Raw genomic sequence first — 26,548 nt, 5'->3', positions numbered from 1 at the left:
AAACTCACTTTTGTTTCCCAAATGCATTGCCACCACTAAAATTGACCTAAAAATATAAACAATTATTTTGTACTTAAATGTCGCCAGTGCTATCAAATAGCAACCTACTTTTTTTCCCCCATTTTGCTATACAACTGAACATTCAACTGAAAATATCATCATAGAATATTATTACTGGTTTTCCTGATATTGACAGACGAAGGGCAACCCTTCCGGTTTGCCCCTGGGACCTTATTGCGGAAAACTGTTTGGTAGTGGATGGAGATCCAATTATTTTTTGATCCCTTTGATAGTCATGGAAGTCAAGATGAGAACACATTGTCACAATAAAATATAATATTATTGTAAGAACAAGATTAGATGCTGTGTAAGATCAAAATTGTTTGAAAAGGAAAATAATTTGTTTCAAATGATGCAGATAATCAGTTCAGGTATTTCTTGTTCTGATCATTTAAATATAAATACTGTTTTTCAGGCATTACCCTAATTAGAAAGTCATTTCAAGAATGCAGACACTGAATGTATGTGCAAACACATTTATTCATAAATTGTTGTTCAATCAACATATTAAAAGTCCATTCAAAATCTTAATTAAAAAATAGCAAGATATTTAAAATCATTTACACTATAGTTAGTACTATAGGTATAAAAAAAAATTAAAGCATTGGTTTAAATTAAGGAAGCGCAGTATATCTTGCTAAAACAAGGATTAAACTTCAAGTTAAAGTCATGTCCTTCAGCTTGTTTGCTGAAGCAATAATAGATACTGCATAGATTGTTCGAAGAAGAGCTTAGGCGCATCAGCCCAACTACTGCAGGTGGACTGGTAAGCCATAGACTACAGGTGCAGCTCCTATGAGGTGTTTCAGGTGTGTGGCCTGACGTGACGGGCCCATATAATCCAAGAGGGGAGCACCGGACCCAGCAGATAACCAGGACTCCAACAAGGCTTTAGTGAAGCGATCAATATCCCGATCTGTCACATCCCACAGGTTTCCCAAAACAAAGGGGCTAGGGAGAAAAAAAAAGAAATAGTCATGACAGGCGCATGTGGAGAATCACTAAATATACCTACACAACTTTCACTGAAATGGAACTATTCCACATCATAGATTAAATAAACATTTACATTGCTTGCATCATTTGATTTTTTGTGTTTTTTCACACAACAAAAAAGATTGGTGGCTGCTGTTTTGTTTTTGACTTGTGTCTCACAAATCTGTGAAGACAATATCCTGAGATGCAACTTAAGAATTGGTAAATTCGGGTTTTTCAGATCTGCCACATCAAGATATAAAACAACTCTAAACCTTCTTTCTTTCTAACAGTAACCAACAGTAAAGACAGATATCTCACCAGCCTGCTATGAGGTAGTTGAGGATGATGCCTTGTCCTTCCTGATCCCCGCGAACTGCCAGAGCAGCGCTGCTGCACCCAAAAAGCAGAGAGGCTGCTCTCATCTGCCGCTTTAGAACTGCCTGGCTGTCCAAGAATCGTGCACCTGCACCATGACCCACGTAACTAAAGCAGTTTCAGGTGAGAGGGACATGGAAAGGGAGGATATGAAGTAAACCAGGTTTATCTAATCAAAGAGCTTAATATAGAATAAATCTTGTACAAAAATATGACAAAATTCGATTTAAAAAAACACACAAATAGGTTTTTAAATTTTGATTTGTTTAGCTGCAGCCCTATTACAGATCCTTGTCTGCTCAAACTAACAGAAGTCAAACAGAAGAAATTCATTAGTATGATCTGACAACTATAAATGTATGATTTTGCCTTGCCTTTAGCCTTGTCATGAAGTGTAACTATCATTTCCCCTCCGTATCAGGATTCATAATATCGTCACAAACTCACATGTATAGATCTTTGGTCGCAACAGCTTCTTCCAGCTGACCCGAGTCAGGTGCAGCGCCACACACACCCTCCCAATCCAGTTTACTTGAATGAAAACAATAATGTAGTAAATGGGACCTAAACAGACCAGTGACAGAAACATTTTCAGACAAATCAATGTTTTTTCTTGATTGTTGGTCTCACCTGCTGAACCATTCCTTGAATCGGTCTCGAGAGTTTCCTAAATTGGCATCAGGGTCCAGCACATAAAACACCTGCTTTGTATCCACACCTTGCTTCAGGATGGACTGAGGTTCGGTCTACAGGGTAAGAAATAGAAGAAACCATAACCACCACTGAACCGGACTGTCAAGAAGTAACTTGCATCTGCACCACAGGGCATAAAGAGCTTAACCTCACCTCTTTTTGAATGCTCAGTCCAATAAGTGAGTGCAGAGACGGCATTCGGCTGACAGAGCGAGAGCTTAAGATGGAGATGCTCTCCCACGGCAGCTTCTGAAGGAACTGCAAAGAGAACAGGAGAGACATTCGTACATTTCAGCTTTACCCTACCATACAAAAGGACAAAGCAGTGCTTTGTATGCATTTTCTCTCTCAAAAAGGTGCTCTGTGCACACATCAGTCTACAGGTGAATAAGTATTCAGCAGAGATGATGAACCCAACCTTGTCCAGGATAAGGACCACATGACCGCTGGGCTCGTCTCTGTCAGCGAGCCGGGACACGGCTGCATGAAGAAGCCGGTCACACTCCATGTCCCACTGTGGAGAGACTCCCAAAGCGAATCTTTTAAGGTCTTCTTCGGAGAGCACAGGAGAGGCAGACAGCACGGCCTGAAATACAAGTCAGAAGTGTAAGTGGGAGTTGTTTTGTCTTTTCCTTTTCGCAGCTGCTTTGAGACCAGGGCAGAGTAGAAGGTCAGACTCTGATGCTAAAAAAGGTATTGGGTGGAGAAAGCCACATACCTTCAACATCTCTTCATTGACTGTCACTCCCTTTGCGGACAAGGACTTGCAAAGGTGTCGAGCCTGAGTAGAGACCTCAGGATCCAAAGAAAGGGGGGGAAAAAAGCTTCTCCAGCATCCCAGCAATCCCTCCATCTCCTTCAGCAGCCGCTGAAAGACAGATGAGAGGTTTTAACAAACCTTTAAGTGATTTTTCTTAGTCAAAATTTGAACAACAATATTCTTACAGTATCATGTTTTCTTTGACTATGCGTCTGAGTGGAAGTAAATAACGGTGAATAATTAATGCAGTTGTTGTGACTCCCAAGCAGGTCCCTGGTTTCTTCTACACTTACCTCAACTCGCGAGTCGAGCGCCCTGCGGCCCTCCCACCACTTGGCTTTCTCAGACACACAGCTCACAACCTTCTGTTCCACCTGTATACTATCCATCTCCTGCACCAGCCAACTAATGGGGTGCTGTAAAACACAAAGGTACCATCTCAATATTGCTAAAGCCACAAGCATTTACACTGTCTGGATTCAGATATTGGCTATGATTCTATATCATTTTTACCGTCCTCACCTGCTGTTTCGAGGTGGGGATGTGAACAGTGACCGGCACAGATCCCTTCTCAAGACGCGACAGTATGATGCTGTCACCAATCTCACCGGGTTTTACCCCGAGCAAGGATATCACACACACTGTCACCCCTGTACAGGGTGCACAGAGAGAAAGGATATATTCCATTAGTATAATGAAATTAGCATTCTGCTTTTGCTTGGCGTATGCCAAGCAGGTAAGCTTCAATACTGTATATTTTACCTGGGGGAAGGTGTTGAATTTGTTGCATAAACTCTTGACAGTGGGTCTTGGGGAAAGTAGCAGAGTCAGCAGTGGGGAAGGAGAAGATGTTCTCCAACTGCGTCAACATCTGTTCGGTAGAGTTCTTGGACTGGCTCGGACTGGGATCATCTAGAGTCAGAGCATCCATCTTGTCTGCGAGCTCACTGGACGCCTTTTTCAACTTTCTGTTAGAACACAATTACCAACAGCATCAGCAGAGAAAAAAAAAAGTTCAGCCTATAGTCAAAAGAGGCCAAAATAAGTGTTTTAATTGGGTTTGAGATATCTTGCTGTATGGGCATATTGCAAGCTATCTCAACAGTACACATACAACACTAGAGTTGCAACAAAGTATTGATTAGTTGTCAACCATTACATTTATCGACAGCCATTTTGATAATTAAATAACTGGATTGAATAATATAGCAAAAAGTGAAAATCATCTTATTCCAGTTCCTGAAATGTGAAAATGTTCTGGTTTCTTTGCTCCTTTATGACACTTTTCAACGTTTTCTGACATTTCTTAGAGCAAGTAAATAATCAATCAAAAACAATCAACACAATAATTAAACTTGTTAGTTGCAGCCCTATACAACACATATGCTTACCTTAGACTGCTGGCTAAATGCCTGATTGTGCGATGACGACTTGTGATGCCCAAGGACTGAGAGTGTAGCATCGCTGTCTTTATGGGATCCTGTTGTCCCGTGGTCAAAGCCAGAAGAGTACATAGTGTCGTGTAGATGGAAGGAGAGGGGAAGTGCTGAAGGGTCAACCAGGCTGAGTGGAGCAAAGACTGAATATCTTCTAAAGAAAGATTGTCTGGGTAGAAAAAAGAGCAATTGGAGACTTAAATGGATAAGCAGCTAAAGAAAATGTAGCTATTGTATCCCAAATTATACACTATAAAAAAGGTTATATCTACTTCACAATGGCATAAATTAAGCTCATGATCAATTCCTGCTTAAAAACAGATACACTGTAAAGTATTAGATTATTTTCCTACACGTTTCTCAAAAATTCACAGCCAAATGGTGAGCTACACTCCAATGAAAGTACACAAGATACAGTATCACTGCAGACCAACTGTGCAGCAGTGTAAATCCTCACCTGGCCTGGTGTCTGAATGAGACAGGTGGGCTGGTGGACCTCTCAGATGACCTCTGCTCCTCAGTTCGGACAAGTCGTCTCTCTCAAAATCACAACACATATCCCTCCGCAACACCTCAAAATCTATGTCCGGAGAGAGTCAAGAAAGAGATTAGCGCTCTGGCACATCATCAAAATATTTTAGACACTGTCAAATCAAATCAATTTGATCTATGTTGTCAAAATTCACAATCAAATTGCCTAAATGGGCTTTATAATCTTTACTGTGATGACTATCATTGTTACCATTTTCCCCTTATCTTTCCTTCTATTCAACTCCTCTAACATGCTCTCTGGTTTTGTTAATAGCTCCCAAAAGCATGCTTGGTGTGATTGATAATTTAAACTAAATTTAGAATTGAATTATGGTCATTTGTGCAAATGCCAGGTAAGTATAAGAAGGTTATGTTTTGCTAATTAATGTTTCACCATGTGTGGAAAAAGACACACCAATATCTTTACTTGAGGTAGGATTATCTTCGGTCTCCGTGTCTGATGTCCTCAGCTGCTCAATGCTAATGTCCAGAACTTCTGCGTTTTCCTCCGCAATGGTCCTCATTTTGTCCGGCTCCTCCACTGAATCTGCCTCTGCCCTTGATAGCTCCCTTCTGGTTCTTCCTCTTCTTGTCGAGGCAGCCTGACGGACCAAGGCCTCATCATCCTCAGAGGAGGTGGCCCGAGGCACAGTAGTGCTCTTCTTACCCTTGGCCTGCCTCTTTGGTGGGACCTTCTCCGCAGGTGGATCTGGCGCCGTTTTGCTGTTTTGGGCAGCTCTTCTTGTGGTGGTTTGCTTTTTAAGGATTTCTTTTTTTTCTTTGGGCTCTGTTTTGGTGTTGACTTCTGTGTCACTCTCATCGCTAAACTCCACCTGCATAGACGCATCAAAATGGAAGCCATTGTTCGTTAAAACACGAAAGCTGTATACTTTTGCAGCAATAAAACTTCTGCTCGGATTAGATGCCTACCTTGAAGTGTGATTTCTTTGCACGTCTGGGGGCAGCAGGAACAGGTCGGGCTTTGCCTCGAGCTGGTGACACCTCTTCATACACCTGAAACTGGAGCTTAGAGGCAGTCCTCGATGCTCTCTGCACTGATTCAGGGGCTCTCACCTTCTGGACAGGAGTAAAGCTTAAAGTAGGTACCACTGTGTTAAAATCAAAAGAGCCCTGATCCCCTGAGGTTTTTGACTTGACGATCACCGGTGTCATTGGAACCAGTCCCTTTGCTTTGGTTGAAGAACTTGTCACTTGGATCTTGGGCTTGACAACCTTGACTTTCTTTGCCTCCTTTGTTTTGTCAGGAATATCAGTGTTTTTAATGGACTCTTTGGGCTTCTTGAGCAAAGATGAGGGAGGCATAATTTTCTGGTCAGATTTCAGCTCTTTATCCACTTTTGGTGGATTCCACGTCCAAGCATTTGAGAAGAGCTCCTCTGGTGTGCAGCCCTTTTTGGCAGCCAAGGTAATTATTGACACTATAGCTTTGGTTGCCATTAGACCTGCTCTCACAGGTCTTAGCACAGGAGAGGAGGTGGAATCAACAAATGCTAAGCCAGCCTCCAGTACTTTCCAAATACCACAGACCTTGCTGTGCCTTGGTTCCAGCCCAGACAGGGCCATGCGCAGGTACACACGGCCCACCACGTCCTGCATCAGGGAGGGTTTACAGAAGCCTTTGACAGGCCCACACAGGGGGAAAAGTTTAGCCAATTTTGCCCCAAGTTTGGCAGAAACACTCTTACAGCGGCTTAATGTTGCAGACTGAAGTTTCAAACTGACTCTAGCTTCGTTGGGATCCAGCTGGAGAACCAGGTCAGCCTGTGCAGCCGCCCAGCGGGCAGTGGCACGACCCAGACAGGGCTCAGAGCAGCAGGGGCACTGGCAGTCTGAGCCATGCTCCAGGGAGGACAGCCACCGGCGTGGCTGGGCTTTGAGAGGTGGAGAGCTGGCCGGATCTCTTACTACAGGTTCTTTGGCAATCCACTTAGTGCTCAGGATGCTCTGAAAATCATCCTCTATGCTGGGAAGTGGAGACTGAGATTTCTGAGCTGGACGACCTTTCCGAGGTTTGATTTTCACCTCTGTCTTCTGCACCTGATCAGAATAATCTGAATAAAAAAAAAAAAAAATCAGTTTACTCATTAGTCAGTGTACTACATTAGACAGTAGTCCTTACGAATAACACAGTAACTGCAACTTATTTTGCCAGTTTTGGAGTACAATTCACTTCAAACTATGAACATGGGCCACACAATTCAGAAATACAAAACTACACACACAATTCCTCACAATACAAATGTGTAATACTGAATCAATGTCTGACCCCATTTGAATTTGTACATTTAACAGACCTGTGCAAAGCTCGAGAAGGAATCTGACTTTGTCTAAATCCATTCCACTTTCCTCTCTCTCCCCCTGCAACAGCTCCAACTCAGCTTTCATCACCAACAGCTCAGCACATCTAAAAAACAAACAAAACAATTAGTACAGAACAGCTTAATTATATAAAATATGTAAATGTGTTTTACAAATATTTATAAATATGTTGATCTTAATTTATTGCGTATTCAGGGACTTTATAAGTGCAGTGTAAATACAGCATTACTCAATATGTATGCATTCATATTACCAATTTTAAAATCAATCGCACATGTACAACCTAACAATGTAAAGCTATTGGCCTTACAAAAATAAAATATAAAGCAATCCAGCAACACCATCACAAAGCGCAGCCTTAAAAATTGGGGTTGAATAAGCAGCTGTATGACACAGTCTGTTACCATGAAATGCATAATAAGCATTATATATTCAGGATTTATAGCATTGCACAATACAGAAAACAATATGCAAGAATGGCCACTATAAGCTGTCATCTTTTCGACCCAGACATCTAACCCACTATGATGTACATGTACATACTGGCTTGGTGCTTGCAACTTGATGGCCAGTTTGAGAGCTTCGAGGCATTGGAGCCTGGCATCATTGATGGCCCCAGAGCTGCTCCTCACAGTCACCATCTTCATTGAGCAGTTTAACAGCTCTGAGAGAAGCTGCCACTTCAGCACCAGGTTATCTCCTATTCACAGAATCAACATAGTGGACAGTGCTTAAACAAGCTATCAATAAGATATCAGCAGCTTTTCCACGCATCTTCAGTTTATGTGATTGGACAAACATACCTTGGTCGATGAAGCGCACATCTGAGCTGCTGCCGTTTGTCCCATATAGGCCCTTCCCCACTAAAGTCACCAACAGGCTGCAGAGAAGCTTCAGACTTTCATACAGGGCAGTGTCTGGGCTGTTCAGACCTGAGACACACAAACAAGCATTGGCTCCACATTCTCACAAGGTAAAATTAAAAACAGAAATCCACCTGGTTATACGAGTTTAGCAAATGTTTTAGCTAACCATGCTTTGTGATTTGGCCTCGCTGTGCTTGCGGTAGTGCTGCTGTGTCTAAACTCAGATAGCAGCTGCAGGTCTGGAGGGTCCGAGCACGCAACAAGTACCAGCTCTTTGACTGCCTCTGCTCATTCACTTCTTTAAGCACCTCACACAGGTATGGCAGCCCACGATCCACCTGATACATGGTCAAAAAGGAAAGGGGAATCTAGATAAAAATCACCCAGTGCAAAAAACAAAATGCAATAATATGAAAATGATGGTATCAGATATGTTATAGATATGTTGACCTACCTGCCCTGTGCTGTAGCAGTACTGAGCTTTAAGCAGAGTGGCCAACATAGAGAGAGAAGAAGGTCCCTCGGCAGTGGAATCTGAGGTGAGGAACTTCTCTGCTTGCTCTAGCTGGGACTAAAATGGCACAATAAACAGAAAAATCAACAAAAGCAAGATATAGTACATGGAGCGAGATATTGTAAGTTTGCTAGAAATATTTATTGCAAAAGTGTATTACCAAAGCCAGCTCAGCTGTGCCCATGTCCAGCAGGATACTGGCTGATTGACAGAGGGAGCTGGCAGATCTGTGGGCATCAGCAAGTTGACGTGAAAGTCCAATTGCAAGTTGGTAGGCTTCCAAAGCCTTCAGAGGCTGTGCAAGAGAAAGAGGAGCTTGATAAACACACAGATTCTTTAAATTTCTTATTTGCTTTCCAAATATGTATTCTCAAACCAATTATGTTTATACATTGATTGTTTTTTGCATTGTTATATATCCATCTAGGGAAAAAAAAAATCACCAGAATTTGGTTGATTTAACATTAATAATCTCTTTACAAACAAAGTCAAACTTAAAATGCACATCTCAACTGTATGAAGTGGTTATGTGTAGAACTCAACATCCAATTTGTATTGAAGGGAGAAAAACTATTACTTTAAGTCCTATGTTTATATTGTATATATTTTTTATTCTTTACACTGTTTTTTGCACTGCTACTGGAGTTGGCTTTTTAATCTCATCGTACATGTGTACAGTGACAATAAAGGCATTCTATTCTAAAGTAAAAACAGTACAAAAAAGGACCCTCTGTGACTACGCCCACATTCTGTGTTGTTACCTTTCCCATAAGTTTGAAGAGAGCAGCTGTTACAGCAATGGAGCTACAGGTTTGTTTGGGGTTTCTGACAGAAGGCAGGACTCCACTCTGTAGAAGAGCGGACCACTCATCCAGTGCTTTTTCCAATGGCTTACACAACTCTTAAAAAGGAAAAAAATATATATAAAATAAATATTGTCTATTAATCGCTCACAGAAAGAGCAAGTTATAAACAATTATCCATTTTTGATAAGACAGCAAAATAGCACTTGGCAGATGGTATAAGAAAAGCCATTATATAACACAGATGTCCACAGTAGGACGATTGATGATATAATTAAAGGGGCTCTTACTGTTTTCTGAAGCCAGGTTGAAATGCAGGCCTTCATAGACCAGGATGCTATCTTGTGTTGTCTGCTTGTCTTCATAATCAAAGTCATTGGTTCCTATTGGATTGGCCACAGAGCGTGTCTGTTCGCGCAACTCTCGCTGTTTTTTGTCTTTGTCAATGGACTATGGGGGAAAAAAATAAAATAAAATTAATGAATAAATGAAGCACAACACAACAAACTGTAGTCTTACCCAGCTTAACAAGAAACATTTTGAGACCATCAACACTACGACGCTGATGTATTTATTTCCATTCACTTATTGTCATTTATGGCAGAAAATAAAAAAATCAACACTGAGACTTTCATTAAAAAATTCCAATAAAAACAAAATAAACAAAATTTCCTAAAAAGATCCAATAAAGCTCACCTCCTGAAGATTCTTCTCGAGAGTGCAGATATAGAGCCAAAGTAAAGCATGAGCCTTGTCATCCTTCAGCCTGTCAGCGTTCTCTGGGGTCTCTGGTTCTTCTTCAAGCAGTCGTAAAGCTTCATGTGTAAAATCAACTGCTGCACTGTGTGGTTACAAATGACAATTATAAGGGCTGCACAATAAATGTAAATATTAGTGCGATATCCAGATCACAGAAGCTGCAATTTTTTGACATTGGTAAAATTGATGACTAAGAATTACAATGAAAATGTAATGTCTGTCAAAATAATTGCAATATGATTTTACCATATCGTCTACCATATCGCCCAGCCCTAAACATACTGAACACTGAGACAGTGGGCTCAATGATTATGATAATGTGCATAAAAGCTCCTACCAGTCAGTTTGTTCACTGAAATCCTGGTAACACACAACTTGGGCCATCTCACAGAGGTAGACAGCACGTAGATGCGTGTGGGAGCTCTCCTCATGGCAGATGTCCAACAGATCACACAGAGTGTTGTAACGCTCCTGGGCCATGTCTCCTGTCACCTCCTTATAGGCACGGAGCTCTTCCTCCAAAAGGCAAAGCATGACTTGCTCATCAGGGACATCGGGACCAAAACCATCACGTAAAGTCCTGTTCACAGATGGGATAGGCCAAGCAAATTGTTGTTAATTCACTTTCGATTGATACCCCATTGGGTTCTCTGACAACTTAAGGGGAACCTAAAAAACAAAAGTCTGTCTGTACCTGAGGCGAATGTCCTCCTCAGAATTGCGAGCTGCGTCAGTCTTAGTTTTCACCCACAGAGAGACCGGTTCGGCCAAATGAGTGGTGATTTTGTCCCCCAGAGCCTTAAGCCACAGGATCACCCAGTCCAGTGCCCGCTCCAGTTGTGCGGCCCTCCGAGACGTCTGCACGGCCAGCATGAAGGGTCGGCTCAACTAAGCAGCCAAAAGATATGATAAGAGCACAGATGACTGTACAAGTTTACGTGTCTCTTATCTGACAGAACCCATTTAGAATTTGGGAGGTGAGGGGACATATGCCAGTCTCAAAGCTCACGATATATAGTGTGTATTTATGTGGTGCATAACAGACAAACACACTTAAAGAGGTTACCCTATCGACAGAGAGCGAGACGGGGCAATTCTTGCACAGATCCCTGCAGAGGATCTCAACTAGCGTGAAGGCTTGGTCGTAGAGACGGCGATTGTACAATCCACAAGCCAAGTTGCTCACAGCAACCACTGCAAAACATGTTGTAATCACAAAATGAAATAAACAAATGTCATAAGGATAAAGTAAATAAAGCATTATGTGCATACATACATAAAAAATACATACATACATAGCAAATTGGGCATTTCAGCACTCCAAGTGTGCTGATAACACTAATGATCTAGACCGTAATCACCTGCTTTGATGAGAAGGTTTTCACTTGACAGTTTATGCAGTTCAATCATCATCAGTCCAGCTGTGGCCTGGCAGTACAGCAGTACTCTGTCCAGTGTGTCACTGTCCTCCAGCTTCGACAACAAAAACACAATCAGCACTATATAAGGCACAGGAACGGCGGCAACATGTTGTGACAATGCGATTCATCCATCTCATTATCAGTTCTGTTATCACTATAATCATCACAAAACTGGATGTTACAGAAGCAGCCTCACCTGTGATGCCAGCATGCTTTCATAAGCAAATACGAAGCCTTGGTAAATACTGAAGCAAAGGGCCTGTTGCAGTCTGCTGCCATCAGCCTGGCACAGGGAAGCCTATACAGAAAACAAACCACATGTTAGCAATCTGTACAAATTCTAATCCAGAAAATAACTAACATCGAATTGCCTTTCTGATGGCAACTGGAAAATCCAGCACTCTCAAATGGTCAGGGAATGATCGAGATAATTCCTTTTCTTGGTCAGTAACATCACTCACCTTTTTTAGCATCTTTAATATGCGTTCTTGGTGTTCCTCAAGAAAAGAAAACCAAGACAGAAGCATGGTTGCGCTCAATCCCTTGCTGTAGCCACTCTCGACAGCCCACACAACCAGTCCGCAACCTTCGAGAACTGCATGAGCTTCTTGCTCACCCAGGTCAGCTGAAAGAGACCTCAGGGCCCTGGCACACTCTGTCAAAGCCTGGCCGCTCTCCCCACCAGCCTTCATTGTAGTATGAATTATTACTGCCCATTTTCCAAGCACTGCAGCTGTACACTGACAGTCCGTACAGTTTCTGAACCTGCTCTCAAATTCATTCACAAAGGTGGAGGCCTGATCAGAGTGGCCGGCCTTACAGAGTACCTTCACTACAATCAGCACCATTTCAGAAAGCACATATAAAATTGATGTCTCGGCAGACTGCTTAGAACCATCTCCTTCACTATGTTGAACTCCTGTCCAGCATTTGTTGAAAAGCATTTGCATTTCCTGGATGAGAAAAGAAGCATCGTCCTTGCTTATCACTCCACAGCTACTCTCAAATTCAGTTATGGCATCCTCTGTGTATATGGGAACTTTGGAGACTGAAGGAGTTGCACTTTCTGTGTCCAACAACAGGAGGAAGCTCAGAGCTTGCAACTGGCAGTGAAGTTTGTCACGGGGAATCAAGATTTTCCCGTCTTTGGTGGCAGAAAGTCCGTTCCATAGTACTGAGAAGCAGCTCCGCACAAGGACACAGTAGTCCTCAGCCTGTGAACCATACAACAGTGGTAACCTTGTTAATGCTGAGACTGAAAAAGCAATCATATAGTGTAGAGCCTAAGTGACATTTCCCTTTTTTGTTATTTTGACAAGAAGTTCATAACCAGTTTCTGATTGATGTAGTGAGCAAAGATGGATGATTTATATCTTATAGCTATGAAAACATTTGTTGATAAAACGTGTAGACTTTTCCCCTCCTCTTGCACAACATGTACCACAAATTGAACTTGTGTCGTCTTCCTCCAAAACAGTACAAAGCATCCACATCAGTGATGAAATGTGTAGCTGCTTAGTCCACACTGTGGACTCTGTGGCTCTATCCAGGTGTAACAGTGCTACTTACTTTTCTCTCTCAGTCTACTGTATCTTAGTGTGTAGATCCTGTGCTTGTGAGTCATTTAAAGCAATTTGGCTTTGTATTATTATGATTCCATCAGCTATGATTTAATTATTGGCCAATAAACAATCATACGAATTTCCCATTATCTGCCAATAATTGATCGGTCAAATATATATCGTTCATTCCTATACTACACATGTACATGAAGTCTGTTAAAAAAGAAGTGATACATACCTGTTGGACTGGGGTTAGCCTGCTGTACAGCAACCCAGCTACATGGCTGCATAGGCTGTGAGCTTCTAAGGAGCTTAGCTTCTTGACAATATGGAAAACAATCTTTTCCATGTAGAGAGGACTGCTCTGAGCAACAAGTGCTGTAGAAATATCATAGCCACTTAGGGAAAGCTCCACCAGCCGAACCAACTGACTGACATGGTCAAAGTCAGGGGATCCGGCTCCGAGATGATGGTTACAAGCTCTGATGACCCTGTCACACAGCGTGCGACCCTGAAGGCCTGGTCGACTCTTTACATAACTCTGCAAATTGTAGAAACAAGATAGGTTTAGATCATAAAAAAGGAAGGGATATAGCACAAATCAAAAACATTTTATACATAAAGCCCAAAATCACAGTCATGCCTCGATGGGCTTTACAGTCTGTACAGTGAGCGCCATCCTCTGTACTTAGACCCTCGATTCGAGAAAGAAAAAACTTGCCATATTCAAAAAAGAAAAGCCTTTTAACGGAGGAACGGATGGAAGAAACCTCAGTAAGAGCCACAGAGGAGGGATCCCTATCACAGACATGCAAAATATGTCGCTTGTACAGAGGACAACAAAATCACATCTGATTCAAGGTGATGTGTGTGTACACAAACATTTTAACTATAAATCTCGCATGTCTAGTTCTTACATATCAAATGAAACAGGGTTAATTTAATAGCAGTTAATTCTGGCAAATGTTATTTTAAAGGCAGTGCTTCAACCAGGCAATGTCTTTCTGCTAACTAACCTCCAACTCTTGAAGTAAAAGCTCCGTCTCCTTCACAGACGCGGTCCGCTTGATGTACTCGTCCACCTTCAAACACTTCATGTCGACAGCTGTGGGAAACACGATGGTTAAAAAGCAACTCGTGTTGATTTTAAACATCGACAAAGCGAGTAGTTTGAGTTAGCTAACGTTAGCCACAACATGACGTTGTTCAACTAACGTCAACGTTCACGAACTTAACCGAGAGAGTTGAACCGTGACTTACTTCAAGCAGTACGAGACCTTTGTAGATACAACTTTATTTACAGCAGCTAAAAAACACACGTTCTGGCATTAAAAGCACAATTCGGCAGCGTCATGGTGGACTAAGTTATAAGATTCAAATCCTGAGCCATCATGGAAACTGAACCCTCCGCGCACTGTTTTTGAAAAGTGTTTGCTAGCCAATCCGACAGCACATCCGCTTTTACCCGGAAGTACAAGGACTTGTGGGTTTTGTAGTTTAATAACCAAACTTAGACACGCAGATACAAATCAGAGCATTTAAGTATAGTAACTCATAGTCAAATCATTAAATTAATATACGTTTTAAAGTGCACATTTGCATTTGAGCAAACTATGTCTACACAAAATATCTCCCAGAAACAAGTGACATTACTTTCCACACAATTAATTAATAGTTCACCTGAGTTCCTGGTGAGGTAGAATAAAATGTCCAGTAGCTTAACTGTAAGCAAGTAGGGGTTTGAAATTGTACAGGTTTATAGAATTGTGGATTCTTGTTTCCACTATACTCTACTTGCTATACTATTGCATATAATAATTAGTCATAATCATACCAAAATGCACCTTCTGTTTTTTAATTTCCGTCATCCCTTCAAACCATATTAAAATCTGCTTGATTCTCTGATAAATTCAGTCAGCCCCATCTAGCACTATAAATTACAGTCACACAAGAGGTTATAATAATTACAAACAATTGGTCAATCGTCATAAAATAGGATGGGAAAAGATTACTTTTCTTTTACTTTTTCAGAAAGGCATCAGTCCCAAATGTGGGGCCAAACTCAAACCATCAGTGTTAACATCCTGGTGTGGAGTGGTCAAATTGCAGAATTCAATCAAGAATTTGTAGCAGTATTGGAAAAAAATGACATTTTTGCAAAAGCGGAAATGGGTAAATTGTGTCCAAAGGGTGTACAGCTAATACAGATATGATAACGAAGTGAAGTGAAGTGAATCAAGTCTCCAATCGCTGCCAGTGGTGCAATCCATCATTTCTTTGTATACAGTATATTTGCAAAGATTTGTTCACCTATTTGATTCTTTGATAGACTGTTTATATTTATCAGGAAAACTGTGATTCAGTTGTAGAATATGAAAGGCTCCATTGGGCAGTCTTTAACTGTAAATCCCAAATAGCCGACAGCAAATGTTGGCAAGGGTTTGTTGAAAAAGTAAAAATGAAAAAATGGAAATGGAAATTGTGAATAGCATGTCCTCTAGAGGGAGTAGGTCCACACTACAACACTTGGATCAACCACTCTGACAACCTTTATAAAAGATTCAAATTAAAAAACAAATATCCCCTCAGGTCAAGGGACTGAATTTCCATGGAATAATACTATCAAGGTTATGTTCCCATAGCCTCACAACTATCTTATGCACATTGGTGAAATCCCCACTGATATCCGAGTCATTACTCTAAAATCTCAAGAGGACTTCTGAGAGTTTGATCCTTCAAAAATTGAGGGAGCAGGTTAACAATGCTGTAATGATTGTGAGCAAACAATGATTAATGATAGACTTAATGTACTGTATCTTCACCCTTGTGGCTCCCTCAGCTGTTTTTAGCATATTGTTTTGAACTTTAATCATGAGTCTTACCAACAGCTCTGGACAAATTGTAGATGTAAGATGTAGATTAGGACCTTTATCACTGACACTCTGATTAAATGATCTACAATGCAGGCACTGTGGGAGTTTCTTGATTTCTCATTATAAGTTTGTATAGTTGACCAAGAATGGAAATGATTTTTCTCTGTGCCTCTTTCTTCATGTAAAAAGATATTTACATGAAAATAGAGGCACAGAGAAAAACGATCTGTGGATGGAGACTGCTCGAAAAAATAGACATATAAAACCTTCAGTCTCAACTTCACACTTGGTGTGAATGTTACTGGTAAAACAATCATCTGCTTGACTTGTGAGTAATAACTGTGAGAGTTGCTGCGTGTTTTTCAGGGATATAATTATCAGCTTTATTTATATTGCACTTGTCAGAGACAGACTTTAAAGTACTTGGAACAGAAGACATTCAGGTCATGTCAGGTCCTGATGGCAAGAATAATCACACTTCAGGAACTAATCCTCGCTTCTTGATGACATGTTCCATCGTTGCCTTTTCACTGGTGTCCAGGTTGGTTTTGTATTTGGCCAGAATTTTCAGGATGGGCCTCAGCTTTAGCCACCACTCCTTCTTTGGAATACGATGTCTGTCAGGTAAAACATTTGTCAGTGCAAAGAGGAGTGAAAACAATAACAATACACTTCTAAAAGTGTAAGTAATCAAATAATTTATATTTCATTTAAAGCTGGATTACATCATTTTGGACCACTAGGGGGCAGAATGACTCCAAGTTTTTTCAATCAACATGGCAAGTTTTTCCTAACTCGAATCAAGGGTCTAAGGACAGAGGATGTCGTTCACTGTACAGATTGTGAAGCCCACTGAGACAGTGTGACTGCGATTTTGGGATATATAAATAAAATTAATTTGATTAGATTTGAAGTAAACTCACAACAAGGGGTCATAAGCTCTATAGTGAACATGTTAGCAAACAAAGCAGAGGGAGAATAAATGGCAAGACAATAAATAAACAGGACAGAAATGAAGTCTTACTCAAAGTCAGTTTCTTCCTTAAGTTCTGCCAGAGGCTGGAAGACCAAAGCTCTCTTCCTCATGCCCAGCACACAGGCTGAATCAGCAGAGTTGGCAAAGATACGACCTGGAGGTTTGGGTTAAAAAAATAAAGTATACATTAGCACAGGAAGCACAGGAGGTCATCACATAACTGTATACAGCAATTTGTGGTTTTAATGAGGTCATGTCCTCACCATGTCTGTAGCATTCCTTAAGCTTGTCAGTCAACCACAACACAGCCTTGATCCCCATCTTGGTGCCAAAGTTCCTGTCGAAGGGACTTGGTGTTCCACCCTAAAAACAAAAGGATAAGTTTCATTATGTTTATGAAATCGAGTCAGGTGGCAAAGATAATGAATCTAATTATCTGCGTCTAGTGTCCCACCTGCTGCATATGTCCGAGCACATTCTTCCTGCAGTCGAACACACCCTTGCCCTCCTCTGAGTACAGGTTGAAGATAAAGTCTGTGGTGTAGTTGGCATTGCATTTCTCATTTCTGAAACAAAAGTACAATATTGGAAGAGATATTAAACCACAGTGAGCTGTAGATTGTGGAAAGATGATTGTGCTGAGAATAAAATGACCAGATTCCCCACAAACCTCAGAATTAGCCCTCTCTTCACAGTGGTCTTCATCTTCTCCACCAGATGTTGCACATTCACCTACAAACAAATCAACCATGAGAATTTAAAAACATTCCTCACTGATGTGTGTTATCATTTAGCTCTCTTTTCTTTTATACATTCACTGGCTCAGACCTCTAGGTCATGGATGTTGATGGGCTCCTCATAAATGTAAGCAGCGTCAGCTCCAGATGCCAGCCCAGCCATGGTTGCCAGGTAGCCGCAGTGTCCTCCCATAGTCTCAATAATGAACACTCTTCTCTTGGTGCCAGCAGCAGATTGTTTGATCCTGTCGCATGTCTGAAAATGAGAGAAAGAGAGAGAGAAGAAGAGTACAGTGAGTACAAGATGTATATTTTTGGATACTCTGGCCTTTGTTTTGTGATCTTCAGGAAAGTTTACCATGGTTATAGTGTTAAGCGCAGTATCAGCTCCAACACTGAAGTCAGATCCAGGAATATTGTTGGAGACAGTGGCAGGAACCACCACGATGGGAATACAGAGTTCCTCATACTTCTGTCTAGCCTGCACCATCTGCAGACCACCAGAAAACGCCTAGCAGAGACAGAAAGAAAGGAGGGAATAAAATATCAGTAAAGACACTTATTGCTTACCATAGCCTCGATAATGCAGCCATTCACCTCAAATCCTCCAATGATGATTATAGCATGAATGTTGAACTTAGTAATGCTCAGACTGATCTCCTCCATGAACTCAGCAGGCAGATTTCTTTGGAAGGAAAACACAGAATCACAGCAGATTACAGCTGCTCAGTTTTAGAAGGCAGAATAAGTTGGATTTTTCTGTTGTGGTTTGTGAACACGATAAAGTTGGCCCATTCTCGTCCAGGTTGAATGCTTACGATCTGCTGTCTGGTTGCTATGACCTTACATCACTGACCGCATGAAGAGAGCTGCCTTAAACTTGTGTTCTTTTGACTCCACTGGCTGCAAAAAAAGTGTATGTAAGCTTATGAGAAAATTGCCCTACTTCTCACTTGAGTTATTGCCTAAAGAGTGTATGGTTTATGTCACTACAGTTCTATCACTATTCAAGTCTTCTTCAATACAGAATGATGTTGATGTTGTAAATTGTCGTCCCATTCTGACTTAAAATAGATGATGAAGCGGAGTATTTTATTAGACCGGGCAACTCCACCCTCTTGTCCAAATACTGTCACTTCTGTCTCTAAGAAAAAACAAGATGCTGATGGCTGAAATGCCAAACACGAGGCTTCAGAATGGTAGTCCTCTAACCAATCACCTGGTTTATATGGAGTCCTGCCCCCACACCCTGCACGCTGTTATTGGCTTGTGGCTACACATCCATTGCTCAAAGGCAATCCTTTTTATTTTGCCTTCAAGTTAAAAGCATATGTATATTCTAAAACACCAAATCATGCATTATTATCACTGTACCAAACAACAGAGTAGTCTGTTGAAATATCTCACCTCTTTGTGCCCAGATTGGAGCCCCCCTTTCCAGTCCATCCTGCCACTCCTGACCAGCCAATAGGCTCAATCTGTGCAGGGACAGAGTATTGTGGCCTTACATATGTGCAGGCTATGCATTAACATGGTAGTGCTGATTAACCATCATGAAAGTACATGCCATTTTGTGTTGTTTACGTGTGTGTAGCTACAATTTACCAATCCATGAGCCAATCCCTCAAAGCCATCGTGCACTGCCAGCATCTGGTGGCCCTGCAGGATCCCGATTCTGACAGCTGAACGTACAACAGCGTTCATTCCAGCGCACGGAGCTCCAACGTTCAATATGGCAACATTGATGTTACTCTGGCATGGGCACATTTACAGAGATGTTTGTCAGGATACATGTATTTTCCACCTGGACTTAAAGACTGTGACAGTTCATCCATAGTTCCTGACCTTTTTGTCTGGAAGGTGCACATGAGCCAGCATTCTGTAAGTGTTCCAGTTGTTCTCAAAGCTCCTGTTGTCAAGATTTAGCAAAAACGTACACACATTTGAAACTCAACACACCACTTGAGAATCTCAAATTGATAATACAAAGTTCATGCCTCACTTTCCCCTGAGCTTCACAGCATCTTCAAATCTTCCTTCAGCCATGGCTGTGGTGACATCTTTAGTCTGATGGGAAAGAAGTTGGAGAGACAAACAGGAAACTGAGAGTTCATTCACAATATTATGAAAACATATCTTGTTATTGCTTAATAATACTTGATGTTGAAGTCCTATTCTATTATTAATTTTGTACAAACTGAGGATTTGTTTCACATTATGGAAGAGATGTGACTCACCACTTGCACACACTCCATAAGAGGCAGCCTGACAGCCATGTTTCCAGACAAGCTGACCACACATGCAGGAGTCTCTGGTGTGGCCTCCAGCAGAGCCATCACAGATTCCACACCCATCCTGCTGGCCTGAATCACAATCAAGAGGAAGACACTTGAAGAAGCAAGTACATTAGTATTTATTCACATTGTTAACAAAAAATAAGATACATTTTTCATCATTTCCTACCAGGATTCTGTCAAAGGCAGAAGGGGTTCCTCCTCTCTGGACATGGCCCAAGATGGTGGTACGGGTGTCAAAGCCTAGCTTCTTTGATATCAGCTGGAGAGAGAGATTATGAATTCATGAGCCTCGTGTGAAGAGCCAAAACGCTGTAGGCGCCGCTAAATTGGAGCCGCTCTGCCATCACTGACCTCTTTGACTTGCTCACATGTGATAGGTTTTCCCTTGCGATTGATTGCGCCCTCTGCAATAATGATAATATTCAGACGGGAACCACGTCCTCTTTGCTGAGGAGGACAAAAAAAAACTTTTAAGATCAACAAACAGACTTTTTCTAAATAAGTCGGTGAGGACAATGCATGACATGACATTTACATCCATCAGTCTTCTGCACAGATGCTCCTCCCATCCATCCTCTGGGGGCATCTCTGGGATAAACACCCAGTCAGCACCACAGGCGAGAGCTGTCACCAGAGCCAGGTAACTGCAAAGAGCCATATGCGAGTGTTCAAGTATTTTGTGCAAAACTCATACCTTCTTAAAGGTCCCATAGTGTATAAAAAGTGAGATTTCTATTTCTTTATTATAAACGTGTCTAAGTATATGCTATTAAAATGCTATGAAAGTATGAAATCACACAATCCAAAGAGAAACACACACAGCCTGTAGTCAGTAACTGGGCCTTCAAACGAGCTGACGGGACTTCAGGAAGTTTGTGATGTCACAACAATGCAGTAACCTTCCTTAGCCACATGCAGCACGGCTGTGGTTGCACCGCAGAGCTGATGTCGAAACATGGTGTGCATAGCCTGCTCAGGCCTGTGAGAGCTGACCAATCAGACTAGACTAGGTTTTTCAGGAGTGGAGTCTTAAAGAAACAGGCACTAAAACTGTGCATTCAGACAGAGGGTGAATAGAGGTGCTGCAGCAATGGACAGTATGAGAAAAAAAAATGTGTTTCTCAAACATTAAAGCATGTAAAAGAGAATAATATGGATATTCAAAAATTCCATATCATAACAATGACTTTGTACTTAAAGTCTCAGTTGGTCATAAGAGTCTTTGAAATAACATCTAAAACAACAGGACGACATGTAATTACACAGCAAATATGCATGATATTCCAGGTGGTTATCAGTTTATCCAATAAACAGCCAAACCCATTCTGCCCCCCGCAGCCTAAAGTGTAAAAACTTTTCACAGAGTGCCATCATCAAGATATTTACTATACATTTGTGCAATACTTCTGTTTATGATACCCAAACTAAAATCTGTGAAACTAAAAACTAATAAACAATAGCCTCGGCTATACTTTGTACTTAGTGCTAATAAGCAAATGCGAACACAACTCTTGAACTTTTCAATGAAATTATGAGGGACATTCCACTTTTTAATCCTTAGAGAGTACATATGATTGAATATATGTAGTGTATAAGTAATAGCAACAGTTTCTGCTTTAAGCTACTATAATAATCCTTCTCCATCCAACCCAAATATTCTGCCTCCTTAAAGATAAAAAGACTCACACCCCCTGCACACACACCGACAGGCTGTACTCACCCACAGTGCCTGCCCATCACCTCCAGGATGAAGGTTCTCTGGTGACTGCAGAATGACACATTTCACATCAAGAGTCTTAAAATCAAATGGTTGGACTGTCTGTTAGATAATTGTATGAATGGTTGCATGCATACCTCTGTGCTGTGGTGGTGATGGCGTCCACTATCTCTATGATGCGATGCAGGGCAGAGTCCGTTCCGATGGTCATGTCAGTACCACAGAAGTCATTGTCAATGGATCCCACCATGCCAACTATGTTGAGATGGGAGGAACTCTTTGCCTCATTTGTCGTGATCTTACCTGAACACAAATGAAAATGACAACATGTGTTGGCCTCTGAAATCTTTGAGGATAATATTACCACTTAAGTACTTTACATGACAATTAACAATATTTTTCCCATAACATCATTACTGAAGAGCACGTATGTAAATGAGACCTTTCATATGAGGGTTTGTTGGTTATAACAGTGAATTTTGGGGTCATGACTCTCACCATTTCTGACCAGGTCTGCCAGCAGCTCAGGCCACTCTGTTCTGAACTGGTTGGCACCTGTCAGACTGCCATCACCTCCAATCACACACAGGTTGGTGATGCCCAGCTTGACTAAGTTGCAAGCAGCCTTGGTGCGTCCCTCTTTGGTGCGGAAATCCTGACAGCGGGCACTACCGATCACAGTCCCACCCTGATGTCAGGCAAGGGAGGAAGGGTTTCAGTACCAAACAAGAATCACAAGGAGGCTGCTAAGGAGGAGTGATAGGGTCACCTGACACCTAAGTCCTCCGGACCATTTTATCTTGTTATTTAATGAACCTTGGCATTTAAATAGCCTTTTGACCTACAGCACTGCACTGTAAATGCTAGAGACCTGCTAGAGTTACATAGATCATTCATCTTACTGACTGCGAGCAAGTTAAAAACAGAGTGGAGATGATAAACGTGCAGATGAATATTCTTTTGTATCCTCGTGCTTGTTCTCACCAGCTGCAGCATCATTGACACGCTCTCCCAAGTAGCAGGGCGGATATTGTCACCTCCATCCACCAGACCCTGGTAACCCTGTCAGCAAACAGAAACACAACACGACATCAGCTCCTTCGCTGCTGGGAAGAAGCTTCAGGATTAACAATGCATGTCCGATTTATTTGGTAAGGCTGATTTTGTCTGCTTGGACATGGAATAGTGATTCAATAATTAGTTGATCAAAAGCAAATCGTGTTACTAATTTGAAGTAAAAAAAGATGGCCATCTTTGCATCTGGTAGTTCTTATATATAAATCTATGGTGGTGACGTAGAGAGAAGAGAGGGGACTATTTTCTTTGCAGCAGACAGGAAGTTAGCTAAAATGATGAGAATGCTTACAGCAGCCTTAGGTTTTGGGTTTTGGATTGTTTTACAGACAGCACGCCTACATGCAATTTGAGGATAGGATTTGACATTGTATGGATTAAATGATTAATGGAGTATTCAAAACAAACAAACAGAAGGCTGCACTTACCTCATGGACAAAATACACCTTGGCTCCAGTGTAGATTCCCACTCGCACTGTGGCCCTCACAGCTGCATTCATACCTGAAGAGACAGTGCACATGCTAGCTCATATGAGAAACTTCTCACAACAATCACACACAGGTGGAATGAGTGACTGAATGAAATGGTGTTGGATATAATGACATGATATTATGATTATCATATTTCATTAGGTTATGTTCATGTCGCTGCAAACATTCTCCAAATGTACTATGTTGTTTGTGTCAAATTGTGTAAAGAGGTATAACATTATATGACATATTTCAGATGAGCACCTTTTATTTGGGTGGAATCCTTACAGTTTAGTACAAATTTCTATCGGTAAATAAATCAACCTGCTGCAGCAGCTGCTGAGCACCAGACAGGCAACAAAAACCATATTGTGGTGCCATTTTCTTTGACTGTTATGTCATTGTTGGTAACAGTTGAGCCCTCAGCGTTAGTGGCAAGCTTGTATTGCAGGAAAAGCAGCTGGGCCACTGGCTGCACTCTCAACACTCAACGGGTTGTTTAAAGGACAAGAAGTGGATAGATTAGCTTCAAGGGTGCCAAAAGCATCTCCACTTACAGTGAAAAACAGCAGAAGAGAGACAGCAAAAGTAGGCTGGCCCTCTCACTCTACCTCACCACTTTACAAACACATGACAGAAAGGTCATGCCTCTAAAATTAGCCCTCATAAGAGATACAGTGTGAATGAGAGAGGAGGAAGGAACCAAGAGAAGACGTTTGGATATAAAGATGACTAAAAAAAGATAAGCTTGTAATGAGGATTATGTTTACTGGAGAGTGAAAATGAAGAAAGGTGAGGGTTAGCACGCTGTACTGTTTTGCATGTACACACTTTGTCTCTAAGTGCAGATGGACAGACAGCTCTCTGTCAGACACCACAAGGTTGTGTGGGGTCACTGACACACATCCCAAAGGTCACAGTGGAGATATTCCCCATCAAGTTAAATGTCAGAGGAGAGAGTCTATCTAATACTGTGGTCCTGAGCTTTACATGAAGGAATTCATGCTGGACCTTCTCCAAAAGTCCGCTCAGTCAAAATAGCAGCTTTGCACTATTAAAATCAGTAATTAGAAAAAGTACGAGTTGTCAAATTTTATATAAAAGGGAACTTGTTTTCAATAAGCAGTGTTGCTCTGGTGCTATAGCCACTCAAAAAATGTTTGAAAATGTCAGTGACATAAAGAAAATAGACGCTAGACCAACACTGTAGATATATGACGGCTACAGTACTACTGACATCCAATGACTATTCAAGATCAAAATCTGACTTATTTCTGACTCACTATGCATCTCAAATATTTCATTTGTCATTAGACGCAGCTGCTGAGCAGTGACTTCCCACACATCCTCACAGCCACCTGCTGAGGGAAACAAACAGCACACACTTGGCACCCCACACTCACATGCCACCCCTGTAAACCCTCCACTCACCCTGGGCATCTCCTCCGGAGGTCAACACGGCGATGGACCGACCCACTCCCAGTTTGGTGGGGTCGACGGTAGCCGTTTGTGCCATGGTCCTGGATCCGAAGCTGGCTGAGAGAAAGAGGCCTTGAGTCTAAAGATCCCTGCACCCTGCTGCACTGTGTAAAGCACAAGAAGCCTCTCACCTTCTAACTCAGCTGCCTGCTATGGAAAGTAATAGCAGTTGAAAAAGTGCCCAGCTTAACTATCCTGTTGGCTGACACTGAGGCACGCATTTAGACGCACACACGTACACAGTGCCTATTTAAAGAATTTAACCATCATCTCCCACCCCTCTGTAATTAAAAAAATATATTTCATTGTTTTACAGAATTGAGTCACTGTGGATATATATTTAGGTTTTTTTCCCCACAATTATCCTCTTTCATATCAGTGTGCAATCTTAAAAATGCATAATATGTGGAAATAACAAAAAATAAATTACATTTTTAATACACTAAATAACAGAATGTATCAGCTTTGCACATGTTGACAATTTCCCCCATTTCATATGTCCGTGGAGTCAGTGAACAGCAGTTTTTTATGTTCTGCCACAAATAGATTGGATTAAAGTCTTGACACTGACCGCTGTAGTGCATTAATATTGCTGTTTGTAATTCATCCTTGTGTAGATGCAAAAAGACAAAAAAAGTCAGATTTTTTTATAAAAAAAATTGTCTCTTTCGTGGAATTTAAGATGTGCCATATTTATTTCAATTAAAAGAATACATTAAAATAAACTGACAGCACCAGTGAATTAGATCAAAGTCAAGGAGGAAAATGCTTGTGTAAATCATTTTCTCTAACTTTCTCTTATACCTACGCCTAATTTAGTCTCAATTGCATCTTATTTTAACACTAAAGTACAGATGAGTGACAAATTGATGAAAAACGTGACTAAATAAGTTGAGAAACAAGACAAATTATGGTTCTGTGTGGTGTGGGGGGCATTTTACTGGCAAGGTTTGGGTCCACTTGTCCTCTTTGAGGAAGGGGTCACTGCAAATCAATACAAAGTCCTTGTTGAGTGACCAACTTTATCCTATGATGAAACATTTCTAACCTGATGGAAGTGGTCTGCAGGATGAAAATGCCCCATCCATAGGTCACAAGGGGCCAGTGAATGGTTTGATGGGTTTGAAAATGTTGAGACATGTGCTATGACCTTTACAATAACCAGATCTTCACACAATTCAAAGCTAATGGGAAATTGGAGTTGGACAAATGAGTGAATATCTTTTGGAAGAATGGCATTAAGTGCTCTGGTAGAGTTTCAGAGACGTGCTGAATAAATACCAAGGCGCTTTGATGCTGTTCCGGTGACATGTGGTGGCCCAACCCCTTACTAAGACGATGTTTTTCGTTGATCTGTGTCAGATTGTGGTTCAGTGCTGTCGCTACCTTATCCCTATTTACTATAAATGACTCTCTGCTGTCAGAGAAACTGCCGGTACAAATTTTTGGCACCATTATTAATGAGGGGTAGGTAATGGACTACTTTTTGCCCTATCATTGACACTCACATTCAAAGTGATAGTGATAGTCCTCTAATATAGTCTAGCTTACCAGCATCTTCCGCTGGATCAGAGTTCTGGGACGTCTTGCTTTCACATTCAGAGGCTGGGAGGTCGTCACCAGCTGAGGAGGGAGAACCAAAACACATTACCCACAGTGTGATCCAGCCTCAACTATACTCTTTAAAAAAAGAATAAACAACCCACTAAATAGTACCAAGCAGTATCGCACTCACATGATAGACCTTTTCTGCAAAAGACAACACGCTCGAGCATTATTCCTCAGCATTTTCTCTCCTCTCTATTTTGCTTTCTAAAGCATTTGTG

General features: G+C 41.4%; 2 protein-coding genes across 4 annotated transcripts; both read right to left on the bottom strand.

The window, feature by feature from the left end:
- Nucleotides 1-520: 520 nt before the first annotated feature.
- espl1 (extra spindle pole bodies like 1, separase) lies at nt 521-14,534 on the bottom strand. 2 transcript variants are annotated; one of them, XM_030420771.1, is made up of 32 exons: nt 14,359-14,534; nt 14,115-14,203; nt 13,337-13,639; nt 11,998-12,750; nt 11,733-11,834; nt 11,477-11,588; nt 11,182-11,309; nt 10,810-11,003; nt 10,453-10,695; nt 10,053-10,197; nt 9,647-9,806; nt 9,315-9,454; nt 8,714-8,848; nt 8,494-8,610; nt 8,206-8,377; nt 7,977-8,105; nt 7,717-7,873; nt 7,149-7,258; nt 5,764-6,905; nt 5,249-5,666; nt 4,760-4,882; nt 4,258-4,471; nt 3,629-3,834; nt 3,389-3,516; nt 3,160-3,282; nt 2,825-2,974; nt 2,525-2,692; nt 2,260-2,364; nt 2,044-2,159; nt 1,861-1,944; nt 1,357-1,521; nt 521-1,011 (listed from the first exon to the last, which is right to left on the bottom strand). In XM_030420771.1, the coding sequence occupies exons 2-32, from the start codon at nt 14,193-14,195 to the stop codon at nt 810-812; spliced, it is 6,525 nt and encodes a 2,174-aa protein (XP_030276631.1). In that variant the 5' UTR covers nt 14,196-14,203; nt 14,359-14,534; the 3' UTR covers nt 521-809. The 2 variants fall into 2 exon arrangements, with proteins under 2 accessions (XP_030276631.1, XP_030276632.1); XM_030420772.1 differs by having other exon boundaries at nt 5,261-5,666.
- Nucleotides 14,535-16,329: 1,795 nt separating this feature from the next.
- pfkmb (phosphofructokinase, muscle b) lies at nt 16,330-24,899 on the bottom strand. 2 transcript variants are annotated; one of them, XM_030420774.1, is made up of 22 exons: nt 24,675-24,899; nt 23,201-23,274; nt 22,683-22,760; nt 22,197-22,386; nt 21,836-22,001; nt 21,702-21,746; nt 20,517-20,625; nt 20,333-20,428; nt 20,148-20,240; nt 19,922-20,047; nt 19,687-19,751; nt 19,530-19,593; nt 19,290-19,436; nt 19,092-19,162; nt 18,282-18,369; nt 18,043-18,195; nt 17,776-17,940; nt 17,618-17,679; nt 17,402-17,513; nt 17,211-17,310; nt 16,996-17,101; nt 16,330-16,588 (listed from the first exon to the last, which is right to left on the bottom strand). In XM_030420774.1, the coding sequence occupies exons 1-22, from the start codon at nt 24,757-24,759 to the stop codon at nt 16,444-16,446; spliced, it is 2,340 nt and encodes a 779-aa protein (XP_030276634.1). In that variant the 5' UTR covers nt 24,760-24,899; the 3' UTR covers nt 16,330-16,443. The 2 variants fall into 2 exon arrangements, with proteins under 2 accessions (XP_030276634.1, XP_030276633.1); XM_030420773.1 differs by having other exon boundaries at nt 17,776-18,195.
- Nucleotides 24,900-26,548: the final 1,649 nt, after the last annotated feature.

This window comes from Sparus aurata, chromosome 6 (assembly GCF_900880675.1).
Source record: "Sparus aurata chromosome 6, fSpaAur1.1, whole genome shotgun sequence".
Taxonomy (NCBI): domain Eukaryota; kingdom Metazoa; phylum Chordata; class Actinopteri; order Spariformes; family Sparidae; genus Sparus; species Sparus aurata.
Note: the sequence above shows the minus strand (reverse complement) of the source record. Positions and strands in the feature narration are given on the sequence as shown.